Source organism: Eleutherodactylus coqui, chromosome 1 (assembly GCF_035609145.1).
Source record: "Eleutherodactylus coqui strain aEleCoq1 chromosome 1, aEleCoq1.hap1, whole genome shotgun sequence".
Classification (NCBI taxonomy): Eukaryota; Metazoa; Chordata; class Amphibia; order Anura; family Eleutherodactylidae; genus Eleutherodactylus; species Eleutherodactylus coqui.
This window is the reverse complement of record NC_089837.1, coordinates 150,125,937-150,146,778: the sequence shown is the minus strand read 5'-3', so window position 1 is coordinate 150,146,778 and position 20,842 is coordinate 150,125,937. Positions and strand designations below refer to the sequence as shown.

Here is a 20,842-nt window from a genome sequence, read left to right as displayed (position 1 = left end):
AAACATAAATAAATAATCAAAAATTCTCTATAAGAGTATGCTTAACAGAAAAATGTGATTTATATAACAGATGCTTTTCTGATGACACAGCGGAATTCCCTAGAAAGGGCATGTGAAAATTGGTTTTCTAAACTGGACATCCCCTTAAGAAAATGTTTTGAGTACAGAAAGATCATTAGATTCCCCCTTCCCTATCCAATTGTAAATTCATATAGATTAACTACCTTATCTCTAAATCATTCAATTTAAATAGCAGCCATTCAGTAGTGAACTGCCGCTGTGTTATGTCAATGGAGAGGGGCGGGGGAGCGAGAGGCGAGTAAATCTCCTGCACTCCCCCCCCCCTCTTGCTGGCCCTCCATGAGCAAGCCAGCACTACTAGATCCCGTGTGACAGCCTTGCTGCGCCCACTGCATGCAGAGTGACAGCTCCTCTCCATGCTTGTGTATAGGAGGAAAGCCGTCACTCTACATGTAGCGGGCGGGAACAGGTAGCAAGGCTCTGAGTCAAACTTCAAAGTGTGTTGATATGCTGCGTTTCAGAATAAAACACTAATGGGGATGATAACAGCAATCCCCTGTCAATGCATTATTCTGCCAGTGGTTCAGGTTACATGAATCTGATGACAGAACCCCTTTACCATTAGTGTCAATACACAGAAAAAAAAAAGTCAGACGACATTTGCTGAAAGTTTAAAGAAATAATGTGAGTAGCCTGCAACAACTTTGCTTATGCTGCCCCATATAGTATCAACAACAAGAAAACAGAAGTTAGCATTCCACAGTTAAAAAAAAAAAAAGGTTCTGTAAACCTCTACTGCCACCAACAGTTTGTAAAGTGAATTTTTAGAAGATGCCAAGAGGCTTGCTAACACTTAATTATTTGCTGACTTATGTACTTTGTGTTTTGTGTGTTTTAGTTTGGCTCCTAGGATGGAGCTGAACAACAGAAATACAATGGAAGTGCTAGATGTGGCACATGAAGGACGCCTGTCAGACCCCCCATTAACTCTTGAATACTAAAGTTTTAAAAAAGTATTTATTTTCATGAAAAAAAATATACCTCACTTGCATATGCCAAATGTGAACAGGACACAAGCCGTACAGATTAGTAACTTCTAAAATAACGCAGAAGAGTTTTTCCAACCAGTATTGTTATCAAAATGCTAAAACATGTGCTGTAGACAATAAACAACCGCCAAGACACCCTTTCTTATCTTTTATTGACACACAAACAGGATCCAGTCTCAGGATGGTTCGGCAAGTTAGACATTCTTAATTATGCAGCCTTACCCATTAAGCCCTTCTAATAGGAGACAACTGGACTATATAAATGTAGGCTTTATGTATATACAAAGATGCAAACAAAAAAGCCGCTGTTTCCCTTTACAAACAAGTTCGATCTGACAGGTTGCTGTGATCACCAATGACACTTTTTTCTTTTAATACATAAAGCCCGTTGTGTATAAAGCAGAGAAAGTGGTAAACATGGTAAAAACAATTAAACGTAAATTAAGTGTCTAAACAAACATGAAGGTGTAAATGAAAAGAACAGGTCTTCTAAAGAAACTGACAAGAAGAAAAAAAGAAGGACACTAGAATTTTCTGTTCAGGGAAAAAAAAACAAGAGAAAAAATTAAATTTATTGTGCTTAAAAGTGCTAAACAAAACCCCACATTTTCTTCTATTAGAATTGGAATTAAGCTAAAATCTTAACGCCTGGGTGTGACAGCTTTAGGGTTAAATTAGAGAGCAGCAATTCACACAAACGATACAGCGCCCCAGCTAATAAATGAGGTGGTCTCATTACTCTGTTACATGACACATGGACATTTTGTTTTGGCCTTTGTTTTCATAAGATCCATCCTTCGCACGGTGGGCTGCAGCGAATTGGGGGGGGGGGGGGTGAATATTGTAAATGATTGCTTCTGCAGGATGCAGAGATATAGAGTTGTTTGGCAGAATGGCCACATTAGGCGATTGTCATGGCATTCTTTCTTTCTCTAGATGGCATTTGAAAGAGAATCAGTCACCTCAAAGCAGCACTATAAACTAAAAGGGGTTGCTCCGGTAAGTTAAGCGCAGGGAAGGTACGTTTTTTATACTTCTCCCCTTCCCAACTCCCAGGCTGTTAGATGAAAATCTGCATCTTTTTCAGACCACTGTGCTCATGCTTGCTAATAGAAGTCTATAGGAGAGTGCATGCTTGGCAGTCTAAGAGTCAGAATTTCAGACCACATGCAACCTCTACCAGTAGGAGTTAGGGGCTGAGTAATAAGAACAACAAAAAAATAACCAGCCGCCACTCCCAGAACACCACTATAAATTAGTTTATGGTATTGTTCTGTGGTGAGTGTCCCTTTAAAGTTCCATTCACACGGTACAATGGAAAACAGCTGTATTGAGCACTTCTACCAAATAACATCATTGCATCGCATGCAATTTTCCTTAAGAGGTACCCGTCATGTACTTTATGCTGCTTTCAATGACAGACCTGCTGATAACAGAGTTGTAGGGTGATGTGTAGTGGTTTTTAAGAACTTGCAGATCCCAGTAAGGTGGGGTTCACACGGAGCAGACCCTCTGAACAGGAATTTCACTGCATTTACAATAGCAGCACAACGGACAAGATTCCAAAAATCTCATCCACGTGTTGCGGAAATAACCAGCAAAACCTACATGGATATTAACTTGCCGCACAGAATTCAAATCCGCAACATGTCAATTTAATCGTCGTCTCTGCTGCAGAATTCACATCCTCAATGAGAGGGTGAACTCTAAAGGAATTCACGATGAGACTTGCTTCAAAACCCACACCAAATGGTGCGAAATTGGAAGCAAGCATTCCACTGGAAGATCAACCTCGTGTGAACCCAGCCTAAGAGATCATTCACAAGGTGCCGCTAGCCCTGCCAACCCTCTGATTGGCAGTTTTCTAGACAGCAAGAAAGCCATCTGCAGATGGGCAGGGCTAGCAGTGCCTCATGAATAAACTGGACTCCTCTATGCAGAAACGTGCTGAAGGCTCTTTAAACTGCACATTACCCATCAAGTGACAGACTGCTGAAATCAGCATGTCCGTCACTGCTTCATGCAGCCCTCAGTGAAAGTAGAATAAAGGATATCACAAATTTCCTTTAAACAAAAATGCAACCAGATGCCCAGTTGTCATGCAGCTTCCCATGCACTTAGCAAAAAAAACTCTGTAAAGTTTTCGAACAATACTTTTAGCCCCTTTCCTCTGCAGAACTAGTGCAGGGCTAGTGAGGGAAGGAAAGAAAACAGACCACCAGCACCTTTCTGGACTCCTATGAGTATGACAACTAACTGTAGTCCCATCTCAATTCCCACATATGAGGGACACTGACTTACACTAGCAACATTCCTGATGAATGGCTTTAACGTGGCTGTCTACATTGCACAATATCTGAATCACATTTTAGGATACGCTGTACACAGCTTTCAATTCAATAAGCAACCAAGCGAAATCATCAGTGCATTTTGTATACTTTTGTCCCACGTAACTCATTTAAAAGCTGACTAGTTAAAGGTCGAAGTCCAGATGCTTGACGGATTAGCTACAATAGCTGCGGACTGAATAAACTGTAACTCACACATGACATCACAGATGATAACATACTCCAGTCCATCTGACCGCCTTCAGACGTTCCACGACTACAGCACTTGTATAAAAAAACCTCTTACAAGGATTATAGAGCTTGTAATCCTGACCCTTCAAGACACTATTCCAGAAGTCCATTGATCTAAAGAAAAGCAAAGTTCTGGGGGAAAATAAAATGCCTCCTTTCTCTCAATGGACCAAAATACAATCAACTGACAAAACAAAAAAAAAAAACCACAGGATTGTTTTGGTATTTCTGTATGATTGCCAACAAGCAGCCGTTAGAAGATCCAAACAGATCTCCTGTCTGAAGAAAAATGGGAGACTTTACTGTCCCGATGCTGCCTTCTTTTCTAATGGGCAACCACAGATGAAAAACTGTTTCAAAACCCTTTAACCCAAGGCACTCACATACAGAAAGCCATACATGACTCAAATGACACACATATGGCATGTAATTAGCTGTGAGTGTAAATCAATACTTGTATTCATTGCCAGGCTTGGAAACAGAATACGCCAGACAAGCTTGTAAATCATTAATCAGAATTGGCTTATTAATTAAGGGTCCTCACAACAAAACATTGGCAACAGAAAAGCAGCCTTCTGCCTTTAGTCCATAGGTCTGCAGAACAGTGTGTGTGCATTGGCGTGGCAATAAATAGACCTTCAGCAAGCGGTGCTACTGACGCTTCTTCTATAGTACTTGTTCATTACTTTGCAGATGGTTAGGATGAGCTGGAAAAGAAGGAAAAAAATAATGATGGACTTATGTTAATAACTGACTGAAAGGACATTTAAGACTGCTAACATCCAAGACAGATTGGGGCTTACTAATACGGTCTAAAGGTTAAACAATGCAAAGTTAGACCAGACAGTCTTGAAATGCACCAGATTTATTACAATAGCTCTGCTGAATGATAAATGTCAAATTTTAAGACTGTCTAGTCTAAGTTTAGATCACCTATTAGTTGGCTTAGTTTCCACTGCAAACCTCAAACTTTAAGCACCGCCCCTTTTTACAACATGTCAGAAAAACTGTCTGAAAGAGACTAGAATGACAGTAAAAGTGGAACAAGGCATGCAAGACCGTTTTCTGGTGCAATTTTCTCCAAAAAAGAATGTATTTTGAATAGTTAGTGTGCCCCATTGTAGTTCAGAAAATACATTACAGGATAGTAGCTTGTGAGCTAGGCTGCGGGGTCAGTTTAGAGTGGAGTCAATGGAAGGAAGCTGCTCCAACTTCAGCTTCAAAATAAAGAATAAAATTATTTGTGAACCATTAAATAAAAAAAATAAAAAAAAATAAAAAAAAAAATAAAACAATTGGAGCATGGAAAAATAAGATCCCAACACTGATCTGGAGGTCTTTTCTCTGTACGGCTGTGTGCCGGCAGAGGCTGGTGAAGGAGGTCATCTGCCTTTGTCTGTCCACTCGATAGACTATTCAGCTTTAAGAATATCTAATAGCTATACTTTTTAATGAAGTTATACTTTCATTAATATATTTATCCAAGTGGTTTCACTTCTGTGTTTGGGATTCCAGTTTTCTGCTTCGTTCGGGGAGCAGGTAAGGAGGAATCACCGCAGGGCAAACAGTTCTGTCTCTGGATGGAAACTAAACGGCGCCGGACAGAGTCCATTGACTGTAATGAGGTCCGCCCACTTGCCACCCAGCTGCTCGGCTTTTGGACAGAAGAAAGAGCGCTGTATTTTCAGCCGGATCTGTGATAGAACCTCTGGCTGGAGACCCCGACGCAGATGTGAAACCAGCCTACCATTTTTTCTCAAAGCATACAGCTGCAAAGCTATGCAGCCTACCCCACCAACATCACAACACTTTTTAACCCCTTACCAACGATGACAGTACATGTATGGTACAAGTCAGGTGTCATAAAATTTGGTATCACCGTAGTTGTAATGAGCTCGTAAAAACTAGTGAGGTAAACATACTGCGGCATGTCCCTCGAAGAGGCTCGCGCAGAAACGTCACTGGGGACATGCCGGCTCTGGTCTGCGCATGCACGGCTGTGCGACAGCCGGCGCAGAGCGAGATACCGGGAGCAGGTGAGCGTCTGGTCACTGCAGGGGCAGTGAGAATTCTTGCAGAGGTAAACTGACCCGCCTGTCTGCAGGAGGCCAATCTAACAGATATTTCTGTTCTCTCTTTTCCCATTTGAGGGGAATGTGAAATCAAGATTAGAACTATTAAAACTATGAAAGACGGCAGGGGAACCAGGGTCAGGACTTTAGCTTCCGGCATATGTCCCGTCTTAAAAAAAATATCATGAAGGAATGTGTAAGTGGGAGGGGATTGGACATGAAAAAGGGCTGCAGAGTGAAGGGGTTAACTGACAAACTTTGAAAAAGAGCTTGTATTCAAGGCAATTATCTAGTGACAAAGTATATTAGATCTACCTTCTGTGTCTGTTACATCTTGCATCTCTTCATCTTCTTCATCCTCGTCATCCTCCCCTGCAAGCTCCTTTGCTATTAGCTGCCTGGCAAGTTTGATATTCATGCCCTCATTATAATGGTGCTTCCTTCTCATTTCAAACTCCTTTTTCTTTTCTAAATGATAAACAGAATAAAACGTTATTTTAAAAAACGGGAATTTTTCTTACCGATAATTCCCTTTCTTGAAGGCATCATGACAGCATACACCTGGAGGTTGCTCACCTGCTGACCTGATGGGACAGGAAGAGGCAGAACATAAAAAGCACCTCCCCTCCACCAAACACCAGTGCGTTCCAAATAACCACAGTGACAGTATACTTAACCAGAAGGTGTGTTTTATTGGCCCCACACACCTTAGACAAAGAAATCATAAGCATACACATTACCTCATGTGTTTAAACCAACAAGGGTAACCGTGTCGGTAGGGGGGGAAAAGCCCGTATGCTGTCATGATGCCTTTAAGAAAGGGAATTATCGGTAAGAAAGATTCCCGTTTTCCCTCCGACATCATGACAGCATACACCTGGAGGAATACCAAATAACTGGCATGGGCTTTTTTAGGGAGGGATTACTGCTTGAAGCACCTTCCTCCCGAAGGTTGCATCCTCATTAGATTTTAATGTCCAGCCTATAAGGTTTAATAAACGTATGACTAGAAGTCCACGTGGCTGCGTTACAAATCTGTTCGATTGAGGCGTGTGCTCTTTCTGCCCAGGAAAATGCCACCACTCGAGTGAAATGGGCTTTCAAACCTTCTGGGGGAGGAATGCGCTTGGCCTTGTAGGCCTCCTGGATGGCTCTTCTGAGCCACCTGGCTATTGAATCTCTAGAAGTGGCCTTCCCTTTGGCCTGCCCCTGAGACTGAACGAAAGTTAGTCAGTCTTTCTGCAACTTTCCGTTGCCTCAAGGTACACTAATGCAGCTCTTTTAACGTCAAGATTATGGAGCCTCTGCTCCTTTTCATTTTTAAAATTTAGAAAAAGGCTGAAATGACTATTGGCTGGCCTCCGTGGAAGTCTGACAAGACTTTGGGTTGGAGGGAAGGGTCTAAGGAGAATACGATCTCATCAGGGTGCATAGTCATATATGGGGCCCTTTGCGAAAGGGCCTGAATTTCACCCACGCACATAGCCCACCTTGTGGCAGTTATGTCGGCTATCTTGTACGTCAGCAAGGCGATGGATAGGTTTCTAATAGGTTCAAACGGGGGAAAATCGCAGAAGGCCTGAAGGACTATAGTCCTGATTCATCAGCTTTATGAATGGATGCAGTCTACTCGCTCTTCTAGGAAATTTCCTGATCCCCTTGTGCTCAGCAAGCGTGAGATCAAAGAATGCCCTAAAGTCACTACTTGGGCTTTGAGGGAATCTGGACTCAACCCTTTATACGGGCCTGCCTGGACGAAAGTTAAAATTTTTACGAATGTCTGATTGGATGTCCTGACCCATCCATTCTGAGAATTTTTTCCCGACTTTGGGATAAATCTTTTCCGTCGAGGGCATAAGGCTCTCGCACATAGTGGAAACCCCGTTAGATGATAGACCCTTTTCTAAGAATTTTACCCGTTCAAGATCCAGACTGTAAGCCTGAACTTGTGAACCTCCTGGTAGAGGAGAGGACCCTGCAGCAATAGGTCCAGTCTTGACGGAAGATGGAGAGGCTCTCCCACTGACAGATCTCAGGAGAGCAAACCAAGGTCTTTTGGGCCAATAAGGCGCTACTAACGTTACTGACAGCCCTGGCCGCAGTAATTTCTTAGGAGTAGCGGAATCAGGGGTAAAGGGGAAAAAGCGCAAGCTAAGTCCCAAACCCAGGGGTGAGAGGGGGCGCCCGTGCCTAAGGCTTGTTTCTCCGAGTCTCGGGAACAGAGAAGACGGCAATTGGTATTTGCGCTTTACGCAAACAAAACTATTTTGGGTGCCCCCTATTTGTCCCGAGTAGGCTAGACACTTCGGGATGGAGTCCCCACTCTCCTGCGTCTACTTTCTTCCTGCTTAGAAAGCCCGCGACTGAATTCTCGGCCCCTTTTATACGGAAGGCCGACAGTTACTTAGTTGTGAGTTCCGCCCATTGAAGGAACCTTCTCGCCAAATGCTGAAGTAGAGGATTCCTGGTGGAACCCTGGTGGCGAATGAGTGGCACTGCCATCATGTTATCGGAAAAAAATCCTCACATGCTTCATCCCTAAACAGTTTGCAGGCTACGTCGGGTTTCCCAAACCTCATTACGTTCTCTAACGTTAGATAACCTGGATCTCTCTCATGAGGGTCCTAAGTACCCTGTATATGGCCACCTTCAAAGGTGACGCCTCACCCTTTTGCGCTGGCATCAGTTATCGCATCAGTTATCAGTTACCCCATTAAAAGGTTGTCTGAGGACAACCGTCAGCGGAGTGAGGATCTAGCCCTAGTGGAAATAGGGATTGTCCTGTCAAGTGAGGACTGACTTGTCCCCATTCTGGAGGATAAGTGTCTGAAGATCACGGCTGTGGAACTGGGCCCAGGGAACCACTCCAATGCATGAAGTCATTAGCCCCAGGATCCGCATCGCCTCTTATTGAAACTGTAGATTTTTTATAGAGAGCAGAACATTCTCTAGAATGAGCTGTTTCCTTAGAGGAGGAAGGGATGAACATTGGAGACGAAAATCCAAAATGACTCCTAGGAATTTTTTCCTGGTGTCCGGATCCATGTTGGATTTCAAATCATTAATGATCCAGCTCAGACCCTTAGACAGCTGAAGCGACCCCCAGTATGACCTCAGAATAGTGAGGGGATCTGCCACCAGCCGGAAACCATCTACTGAGCTATGCCCCCTTTCAGATGGGGGATGATGATTATCCCGCGATTGTGCAGAAAGGCTACCATTCCAATCACCCCTTTGGAAAAGCTCCGTGAAGCAGAGGAGATCCCAAAGGGAAGGCGCCATTCTCAGCGCAAATTTAGGAACTTTTTGCGAGTTGACATAATTGGGGATGTGATAATACTCATCCTTTATGTCAATCGTAGCCATAACGTTATCCCTACCAATCAGGGGGGTTGCGGTTCTGATCGTCTCCATCGGTGGGAGCCATCTGGTTCAGAAAGAGAGGGGAGTAAAACCCTTTCCCCCATTCCGTCTTAGGGATGGGGATAACTGCACCGATATCCAGCACGATTTGTTCACCCTTAAGAAGAGCCTGCTCTAGGGTTGGTGCCGGGATGACGGTCACGGTAGAACCGGAAGCCCGTACTTGGACCCAGGCCCACACAGTCCGAGGTTAAAAAGAATCTATTTGGAGGGCGGGGTACTAGCTCAAATCTTGTACCCCTCCGTCACCAGGCGTGCGCTTGTGGGATCGATTCCTGTCATTAGGATCGTTTCCCAGCGTGTGGTAGGCACCGTCAGTAGCTATGTTTCTCCAACTAGTGCAGAAGTGAACTAATCTTCTGCGGGCATGAAGATGCAGGTTGAGGGACAACAGTAAGACCCTTACCGCTTCCTCCAGTCTTTCCATTCCCCACTTATGTTATAGAGGAGGGACATGGAATTAAGGCGCTTTTTGGGGGTCTGATGACTAGCCGCCCCAAACGGGTAGGGTACACAACCTATCTTTGGAGGTTATGTCTCTTGACCACTACTTTACCCCTGAATGACTGCCGCAGTGGTGCCGGAAAGCCCGTCCTTGGACCCAGGCCCACGCAGTCTCCGGTTAGCTCCCGGATGAGGTACTTCCCACTGGGGCAACCGAGGCTGGCAGAAGAGATGCTCGTGTTGGATAGGGCTGCCTGATGTAGAAGCTGACCTAGTCAAACCGCAGTAGAGCGAGCCACCAAGGTGGCCGCAGTATTAGCTTTATAATGAAGCTGGACGTGGACCAAGCCTTACGCATGGTCATGTCTACTTTGTTGCCTTTGAGCGGGACGTATCCTCAGATGGAGTCTCCTCAAGGATAGCCACTTCATTGTCTGCCAATAAAGGACACTCCTAAAATTCTTTTAGAAATTTAGGGAGCTTGATCCATACATCATTAAGGATCAATGGTTTAAGTGTGGCGTTTACAGGGAATGTAGATTTACGTTGTGGAAACAGACTCGCAACATGACGTCCTGCACAGTGCAAGGTTTTTAGCGTTTTTTTTTTCAAAAACGAGATATTTTTTCTCCTCCTGCGACACTTCCAAGATCTACAAGATCGAATTCTTCTGCCATGTCAGAGTCGGACTATAACACTGCTGGAGCAGACCCTCTTGTGGCCCCTAAGGGCCCTGGTTGGAGGTCCGAGAGGTAGGACTGTTTCTTCCCGGACAACTGACTGGATTTCAGACATGGGAGAAGATTTTTCTTCCTGCAGAATTTTCGCTGAGCAGGAAGCGCATAATGTTTTAGAATAGGAGTCATCAAGTTTTTCTTCTCCTCCTAGCCTCCCTAGGTTTTTGAGTATCCCTGTCGTACGTGACAAGGGAGAGCTCTGTTAGTAAGCGAAGTGTAGTGCAGGTGTCTGTAGGTTGGCCCACAGGACCACTTACAGTTTGGAGATTCTCTGGGTCCTCTCTTGGCCGACATCCTGCGCTTGTGGGATCCATTCCTGTCCTTAGAATCGATTCCTAGCGTGAAAAAACAAAACACCAGCCGACTCCCCCTGGTGCAGGGGCTTTAAATTTTGAATTTGGCGCCAAGCCGCGCCAGGCCACGCCCCCTTTGTGCGCTCCATCGAGGCCACGCCCTCTTGCGGAGCGTCTGGCGTCACACTCCTTGTGTTCCGCCCGCTACAGCCGGGACCCAGAGATGGCGGTCGCCGCCTGGTTGGCGACCGCGGTGGTGCCGGAAAGTCCGTCCTTGGACCCAGGCCCACGCAGTCCCCGGTTAGTTCCCAGATGAGGTACTTCCCACTGGGGCAACCGGGGCTGCCAGAAGATGATTAGAGATGGCGGCTGCCGCCTAAATGACGGCCGCAGTGGTGCCGGAAAGCCCGTCCTTGGACCCCGGCCCACGCAGTCCCCGGTTAGCTCCCAGATGAGGTACTTCCCACTGGGGCAACCGGGGCTGCCAGAAGAGATGCCGCCGCTCATCGGTAAGTCCCAGAACCTCCGGCATGGGACAGCATCGCTGGAGCTCTGCCGCTGCTGTCCTGGAGGGACAGGAAAAGCACTGGTGTTTGGTGGAGGGAGGTGCTTTTTATGTTCTGCCTCTTCCTGTCCCATCAGGTCAGCAGGTGAGCAACCTCCAGGTGTATGCTGTCATGATGTCTGAGGGAAAAAGTGAATTTACCTGGTTATCTTATTAAATGAAAGATATTTTCTACAATTAGACAAAGCAGCATTGAAATATTTCAGAAAAAACAAACAAAACAACTTCTACAGCCATCAGCTTTCACACGTGGTCAATGTAAAAGGATGGGGGGGGGGGGGGGGGGGGACACGAGACTTTATTCAAATGGGTAAAACTTTTTCTTTTTTTTTTACCACTCTAGAAAGCATAAGTTGATAGTACCTCTCTCCTCAGGTGTCAGCTCCTCATCTTCCTCTTCACTGCTTTCTTCTGGTTCTAAAAATTTAGGATCTTGTCCTTCTGCTGCTTCCAACCTAAAAACAAATTAGAAATTTACAAACTTCCAACAGGAAGTCACAAAAGCGCAACAAACAAAATCCCTCACATTGTGTGACAGGCATCTGCATGCACAACGAGGGCAAAGCTTTTATTACTGTATACTGTAGAAGGTTATAGCCAGAAATGCTGATAAACTGAGCAGAACTACTTCTTGACTAAGCTTTTCTATACAATTGGCTAAAGTTATCTTCATGCATACAGGCCTAACTTATACCAAAAGAACACTTTTTTAATATACATCAGGCCCATAGTAGTGCTATATCAGATGAGGTTAAATAGTAGATTGCGATCCATGAGTGCCCCAGTGCAAAAACCAGTAAATCTTGATTTCAAGCCTTTGATGAATCTCTTGCTGGTATTAACAGAGACGGAGAACAGTCTTCTCAAAGTTCATGTTTCAGTGTCTGCAATTACCCTTTTCTGTTTAAATGCCTGGATCAATGTCTTCAGCTATACAATTGCTAAATGAAAAATTAGATGGCTTAAGGGAGACTTCACATGAGCGAATGTGCAAATGCACACACCTCATTTTAGTTGTGCCATGTTGGAGGCTCTTTTGCATGCATATTGCGCATTTTACTGGGGACAGAAACCAGGACGGAACCATAGGCTGCAATAGTCAGGTTGAAGACCTCTTTGAATTCAATGGAAGCTGCGCTACAGTACCAACCAGGGCTGCTGTGCTATTGTCAGTGCTTTCTGCTTCCCCCACTGACCATAGTGACAGTAGTGCTAGGAATCAACTGACCAGCGGGGATCCTGTTGGTCATCAATAGAAAAATAAAAGTCCTGGAATACTCCTTTAAACATCAAGTCGGCAATCAGTCACCACTGGTGTCTATTATGCAATGGATCCAGCACTGCACCATCATTTTAGTTCATGACAAAATCACGACTAATATGTAAACAAAGCAGAATACTTACTTTTTAGCCAAGACATCAGCCGTTAATGCCTCATTACACTCTGAATCACTCATGGCTCCTTCGTCGTCATCATCAACCATTCTATTAAAAAAACAAAAAAAAACAAACATTTATTTTTATTTACTGTAAACCCGTACCACTGCAGCCATTTTCATTTTCTTTTTCACTTTGTTCAACCCAAACTTGAAAAATAAAGTTATGATTTTATTTTTTATGAAGTGACATGGCTACACAGGAGCTTGTTTTTTGCAGGACAAGTAAAATTTTTCAATTGTACTGTTTAAAGTATCACATTGTATTGGAAAACGTCTAAATAAAACTAAACTTTTAACCCCTTAAAGACCAAGTGCGGTAAATATACGCCTCTTGGTCCTGGGCTTTAATCCCGGCCAATAGCAGAAGTACAACACTGGATTAAAGCCTCTGCTTCTGTAACCAAGAAGGTTGGGTCCTCACCGCAGAGGACCCGGAGGAGGAGATCCTGCTTAATCCTTTCCAGGGTACATAGCGCTCAATTACGTTACCTGTGGTAGGGAGTACTTGGTTCATCTATTTTCATTAAACCATAGTCCTTATCAGAAGGATGATAAGTAGCAAGAATATTCATCTCATCCCACTTTTGTGACTTCTTACTGCAAAATAGAAAAAGTACAAATATACCAATGTCTAGAGTTTTGTCAGAATGGCAAACTATTATTCTAACAAAAAACAAACGACAGCACTGAAAGGCTATGGACACCTTTAAAGGACTTTTTTTCACTTAAAACGCATGCGTTTTGGGCTGACAATCATTTTTGCAATAGGGTTTTAAAACTTTGCACATCACTGTATACAGACATTGCAGGGTAAGGGCCTTTTTACTAGGAGCCATTATTCAGTTTATGCCTGGATTGTGTGAAACTGTACAATAATCATTCAGTGTAAACACTGCCAGAGTCTGAATTCTCATTGGCCGTTCATTCACTTATTTGTCATACAGTTTGAGCAGGCATAAAAATCAAACTTCAATCGGCCCGTGTAAACAGGCAGTCATTCATCTGCTTACTGTGAATGGAGGCGGGCAGCCAGATGTGATCTCCGGGGAGTCCTCCTCTGCCCACTGAACATATCGCTTCTGTGACAATCATCCCATGTAAAAAGTCCCCAAGTCAGTAGGGCTGGACTGACTACTTCCGTTTCACACCTCATCTCTGCTCTCCTGCACCCTATCAGCTAATTTATGACCACAGCAAAGATAAATCTTGTGGTCATAGCATAAGGCCCTTTTACATGATTATTGTCATTGATATTGCCCTGATTATTAAGAATGACAGGATACCAAAATTATAGTCACTAAATGTAATGATCTAGTCAGACTTTATATCATGGATTCATGAGGGAGACATGAACAGGCGTTATCCGGGAGTATACATTGATGGGCCTCATCTGATTATGACTTAAAGGCCTACAACTATTGAGACTCTCATGATGAGTAGGACAAGTAGCTATGATCCTCCAGCGAGGGCTGTTCCCTTTCAATGTTAAATTCAGCCTTGCATGGTCCTGCAGTTCTACCATATACAAGTGCTTAAGGCTACCTGTCCGCGGCGTTGAGATATCCCGCAGCGGATCTCCGCTGTGGGAGTCGCCGCCCAGGAGCAGCAGCCAGCTGACAGATCTGATGGATGGGCCCACTGCGGAGAATCCTGGCATTACACAGCATGCTGCGATTTGCCGGCCACAAGCGGAGAATTGCTATGATTCTCCGCTTGTGGACAGGGGGCAACGCTTTCCATAGCAACGCTATGAAAAGCGTTCACTCCATTCCCCGCGGTCGGATTATTGCCGTGGGGAACAGTGCAAAAATGCCTGTGGACAGGCAGCGTTTCCCAACTCCAGTCCTCATGGTTTCAGCATGTCCTATAGTAAGAATCCCTGTCACAATGACTGAGGCACTGACAATACTATAGAAATCCTGAAAACATGAGCTGTTGGGGGTGCCTGAGGACGAGGAGTTGGTAAACACTGGCCTAAGGGCTTATTAAGGCCCCCTATCCACGACCGTCTGACAGATCGCCTCACCGCGGAGAATCGCGGCATGCCGTGATTTGGATCCCGTGAGCGAAGAATGGCTATGATTCTCCGCTCGTGGATGTCGGGGCTGCGCTTTCCATAGCTATGGAAAGTGTTCACTGCGTTACCCGCAGCTGGATTATCGCCGCGGGTAAGGCAATAAACTATCGCCCGTGGACAGGCAGCCTTAGGCAGACAATTTTTTTTACCCATTTATTCCATAGACGGTACAAGGACAGAAAATTGCAAATGAGGCTATTCACACATGTGGGTTTTCACATGGATTGATGGTCTGTGTAAAAAAATTTGGCACATGTCCTACTCCTATGTTTTCTCTAGAACATGCAATGGTGGGCCCCCAAGATCCGTGTGCATCAGTGTGCTCTCCAAGGCTTTTTTTATGCCCAATCACTATGGGCACAAAATGAGTATGCTCATCTGAATAAGCCCTTAGACCTGAAAAACTTGTAAGGAGAGATCACTGCAGCACTAAAATAGCATCACCGAGGCATTTATGAATCACTAATGTAGCCCGACAAGAAATAATGCAGCGTCCGATATCCTGACAGACGAATACTGCAGTCCTGATAATGGCCCGGCTATGGAGAATAGAAGACATGGGCCTAGTTATGTTACAACTAATGTGAACAGGGTTTCTTTTACTTGTATTTGAAGAAAAACAACATTTGTTTGGAAGGAGAAAAAAAAAAAAAAACAAGACGGACTGGTTGTAACTACGATAATAAAATGTCAGATCAAAGGAAGATTATGTCCCCCTGCTTCATCAGAGACATTGAGAGGGATTTAGCAAGCTGTCTTATAGTAAGAATATTCTTTGTTGCCTATAGGGTTAGCGGTTATGATGTATGTTTAAAATATTTGCAGGAGATATATGCATTTGGGTCAAATGAAATTTATGTCCGTGGGGAAGATACTGGGGGACATGATCCTCACCACTTCATTGGTGGGTGCTAGATGATCACTTTTGCTGCAGGTTGGCAGGTTGTCCCGACACACCATAGAGGAGGCGCCCTTCAGAGTACTTGTGGTAGTAGTGAAGTCTGGTATACATTGGTCAAGTAATGGGGTCCGGTTAATGGGGTCATTACTTGCCCTTGCATTTACATTACCTGGCCCCAGTGAACTTGGCCCAGAAGAAGCATTCCCCCTTCTACGGCTATTCTACTCGCTTATGCACTATTCTGTTTACACAGAGCACAAAGTGAATAAACAGTATAGCGGGGAGGAGAGCGAGTCGCTACGCTGCCTGCTTTACCACTGGACTCTCCCCCCAGTGCTTGCCTGTTTACTCCACAAGCAATGTCATGCTTATACTAACATGCCTAATCAATCATCTACATGTCCAACATAACCAGGTCTTACCTCTACAGTTACAAGAATGGGGCTCCTGACGTCTAGGAGCAAGTGTCATGGTGATGTGGCATCTTTGCTGATGCAACATGGTGGGAAAACGAGTTAGTTTACATTGCTCAATCTGATGCTATTTTGAGTGTGAAGCGTTCATATTCTCACACAAGTGCACGCTAGCGAGTATTATGGGTGCCACTCACATGGCGCGCACGCAAAAAAGATTGCGGGGCACACGACACACCTGCATGCTCGTCCTCTGCTCCGTGGGCACAGTCGCTGACGCTCGCTGGAGACCTGTGCGGGCTGCTGCGGGGACACGGATATGAGCTCCAGCGTCTGCAGCAATGTTAGGGGTAGTTTTTACTGTTAACCTTACATTAGCATGTAGAGCTAATAATGTAAGGCTACCAGCCATAACCACCCCTAACCCTCCAGTACAGCCTCCATGCCCACCTGTACCAACCTTGTATCCAAGCTAGAGGCGGTACAACAGGGTACTAGAGCCTCCATGCCCACCTGTACCAACCTTGTATCCAAGCTAGAGGTGGTACAACAGAGTACTAGAGCCTCCATGCCCACCCATATCACATCTTGTATCCAAGCTAGAGGTGGTACAACAGGGTACTAGAGCCTCCATGCCTGCCCGTATCACATCTTGTATCCAAGCTAGAGGCGGTACAACAGGGTACTAGAGCCTCCATGCCTGCCCGTATCACATCTTGTATCCAAGCTAGAGGCAGTACAACATGGTACTAGAGCCTCCATGCCCACCCGTATCACATCTTACATTCAAGCTAGAGGCGGTACAACAGGGTACTAGAGCCTCCATGCCCACCCGTATCACATCTTGTATCCAAGGTAGAGGCAGTACAACAGGGTACTAGAGCCTCCATCCCACCCGTATCACATCTTGTATCCAAGGTAGAGGCAGTACAACAGGGTACTAGAGCCTCCATGCCCACCCGTATCACATCTTACATTCAAGCTAGAGGCGGTACAACAGGGTACTAGAGCCTCCATCCCACCCGTATCACATCTTGTATCCAAGCTAGAGGCGGTACAACAGGGTACTAGAGCCTCCACGTCCACCCGTATCACATCTTACATTCAAGCTAGAGGCGGTACAACAGGGTACTAGAGCCTCCATGCCCGCCTCTATCACATCTTGTACACAAGCTAGAGGCGGTACAACAGGGTACTAGAGCCTCCACGCCCACCCGTATCACATCTTACATTCAAGCTAGAGGCGGTACAACAGGGTACTAGAGCCTCCATGCCAACCCGTATCACATCTTGTATCCAAGCTAGAGGCGGTACAACAGGGTACTAGAGCCTCCACGCCCACCCGTATCACATCTTACATTCAAGCTAGAGGCGGTACAACAGGGTACTAGAGCCTCCATGCCCGCCTCTATCACATCTTGTATACAAGCTAGAGGCAGTACAACAGGGTACTAGAGCCTCCATGCCAACCCGTATCACATCTTGTATCCAAGCTAGAGGCGGTACAACAGGGTACTAGAGCCTCCATGCAAGTGTTCAGTTTCCTGCAATAAATGATCCTTTTGTTCTGATATTGCACTTCTACCAGCATTACCATGACATTCCAACAACTCCTTCTAGGGGATGGATTGCTAGCAATGAGAGTAGATAGGGAAACTTGTATAATAATGAGGGTACTACTACTAGAACGGATCTTTGAGAAGTTTCTGCACCTCTTAAATAAACCCTAGAAAAACATTCTGTGACAACAATGCTACAGCCTAGAGTCCAGCGAGTTATGGTTGTCCTCATCACGCAGCAGGGCCGGGTATTATTGTATCTTGACGCCACCGGAAGCTAGGGGTTTGACGGGGCTTTCATGGAGGAACGCTCCTGTCACACACCTAGCTTCCGATTGGCGCAAGTACTGCAGTTCCTAGCAGCGTGTGTATGTCAGCCAATGCATGCTGCTAGGAGCTGTGCAGATGTCTCAGCTAATCTCCCCTGGACCCTGGAATCCCTCAGTGCCAAAATGTTGTGAGGCCCTCACCTCTGCATTCCTTCTCTTTCACTGGTGGAAGAGACTTTCCCGCTGTCCTCCCCCATTCAGTAGCGCTGACTGAGATTGTGGGCTGTGTGAGTGTGTGCAGCGGAGGAGCACAGCATTTCAGCGGAGGACTGCTGCAAGTGAGCGAAGATAGGGGGGGGGGGGGGTGAGCTGTGGAGCTCACCACTCAGCTCTGACCACAGGAGCGCTAAGGCAGCGGCCTTCACATCACCACGCTCCTAGGACCAGAGGAGCACAGCAAGTCATCAGGATAGCAGGAAGGAGGTCAGTGTAAGCAGCGGACAGCGGGGTGAGCATGAGCACGCTGCTGGGACCGGAGGAGCGCAGGAACACATCCCAAATAGCAGGGGGCACCAGTGTCAGCAGCAATCCACTTCAGATGGCTGAACACCTGAACGCTGCAATGAGCATCAGCGGGGACCTTACATTAGGGACGGCACTATTATACTGAGCTGCCGGGACCTGCAGGGGAGGCATCTTGGCAGCCAATCAGGTACAGGGGGCGTCACCCAGCTGTCACTCATCTCCACTAGTACTTCCTGGTGGCGTCAAGATACAATAATACCGCAGGTCCGTGGCAGGGAGCGCCTCACAGCATTTACCATTATGCGCTGGGACTGTCTGGGGTTTCCGTCGCAGTTGACATAAACAGCCTAAGGCCGCTCTCACACAGCCCGCTGCTTACCATGATCAGCGCGGTGTTTCAAACGCTGTGCTAATCGCGGTGCAAAGCCTCCATTGATTTCCCTGGGCTTTGTAGACCTGCGCTTGAGCACAGCGCTGTCTGCTCCACTTTTGCCCTTTTTAACACCTCTCCCCCCCCATCACAATGATGCATGCAGTAAAACCGCCATCCAATGCTGTAGTGCGTGGTCAAAAACACTGCATCAACTTGCAGTAAAACCGCCACCATCTTGAATGCAGCGTTTAGCAAACGCTCGTGTTACAGCGGCCTTACGCCACTCTCACACATGCTTATTACAGCGGTTACCACGGCGTTTCAAACACTGTAAACAGCCTCCGTTACTTGCAATGGGTCTTCTCAGACTAGCGGTTGAACGTGGCGCCGTGATTTTCGAAAAACAGTCTGTTTTTCAACGCTGTCAAAAACGTGATTTTTGATGAACAGTGTGCTACACCGCCGGGAGGGAGGGTGGTGACAGCCAAATACAGCTGGAAGCTAACAGACGCAGGGATGTCTGCCGCAGTAACCATGGTGACAGCCGGGGGTCCCTCACCAGCTATATGACCCCCTGTGTAGAGAGAAGCACGGTGGGCACACAGCCTTACCCGGGATCCTCTAGGGGTCCTCACAGCCCGTGTTTATAAAACTCAAGGTAATAAAAAACGCATTAAAAAACTTTTTAAAATACACGGATTGTTCTAACCTATGTGCGGCTTGTAAACAAGCATGCTTCTCGCTAGGGTTCACAGAACTCCGAGTGTGCAGGCAGCCCGCTGTGCGAGGTGTGCGGGCGGGCTACAAGCTGGACTCTACCACAGGGCAGCGCTCCCACCTCTGGTCGTCGTCATCTCGGTCCCGGTCCAGCTCCGCCTTGCTGACCACACGGACCCCGGCGGCAGCGGAGCTCCTGTTCTTCAGAATGCCTTTAATGGGCCTGTGTGTGTGCGCCTCCATCCTCTGTGCCGGAGCAGAGTCCCGGTGAGAACACGCCCAGCCGCACCGGCCGCTCTTTCCCCGTCACCTCTCGTACGTCATCAGCAGAGGCTCTCCTGACGTCACTTCCGGCGACACCGAGGCGGCTGGGAGCCAGCTGACGAGGGGCCGCGTGCTGGCGTTGTCATGGAAACCACCCCTAGGCTGCGCGACCTGTGCTTATTTGCTGCAGGAGTTCTGCTCCTGTAGGAAAAAGCGCGGCCTCCTGGTGGGCTGCATGCGGAGAGACACCCTCGTTGGCCCGTTGTAGGGGTTCATCTTCAGTCCCACAGAAATGTATTCCGTTACAACCTGTTGCTGTGTTCTCCGCCTCCCCTCCATTTTTGACACTGGCAGAAATGCTGAAAGTTCTGCGCTTTTGCTTGCAGTTCCAAAAACTAAACCAAGACTGACTGCAACCTGTTGCGGGTGTTAAAAAAAAATGAAAAAACGGATGTTACGTGCGTGTTCGTTGCTTTTTTTCCCAGAGAAAGCATTAAAAAAGTCAATTTGACATTCTTGTGCTCTTTTTGTGTGTGAAAAACCCAGTGAATACGGATGTAACACGGATTTAATGTGCGTTCGTACCAAAAGCGCACATGTAGTGCATACGTGTAAATGAGGACTACGTATGCCATATAACATATGAGGAAGATCTTGACTCATTTTAAGTGAGGCGAAATGCAATTACCGCCATGTTTTTGGGGTTCATACCAAACCTTACCCATTTTAAAAATTGCTTTTATTAAAAAAACAACTTTTCAGACCTCATATCCACAACCGTAGCGGTAAAACACTGTAAGTCTCCCCGCAGCAGTGTTTGTAAATCCGGGGTCTGCCGGCAGAGACGTGCGTGGCTGTGAGTGTTCTGTGCAGGCCCGCACAATTCACGCATGAGGATGCGCAGTGTGAATTTTTTTTTATTTGCCGTTTTTTTTCATACAGGGGTTGCGTGTTTTTTCATGCGCGGTACACAAACACGCACCACTTGAAATGCTCAGCTCATCTAATGAGTTCCAGGAGTGTTCTCTTTCCAGCGGAATTACTCCGTGTTTAACGCACCTTTTCCGGTGTGCCGCGCATTTGTGCATCTCCCTTTGACTTCCATGGGAGCCTTTGGTACAC

At 46.2% G+C, this 20,842-nt stretch overlaps 1 protein-coding gene across 1 annotated transcript; it reads right to left on the bottom strand.

Moving 5' to 3' along the window:
* Positions 1-1,205: 1,205 nt before the first annotated feature.
* PPP1R2 (protein phosphatase 1 regulatory inhibitor subunit 2) lies at positions 1,206-19,796 on the bottom strand. The gene is made up of 6 exons (XM_066601681.1): positions 19,578-19,796; positions 13,112-13,219; positions 12,588-12,668; positions 11,547-11,638; positions 6,037-6,189; positions 1,206-4,356 (listed from the first exon to the last, which is right to left on the bottom strand). Exons 1-6 carry the CDS (start codon positions 19,697-19,699, stop codon positions 4,316-4,318), a joined length of 597 nt encoding a protein of 198 aa, XP_066457778.1. The 5' UTR covers positions 19,700-19,796; the 3' UTR covers positions 1,206-4,315.
* Positions 19,797-20,842: the final 1,046 nt, after the last annotated feature.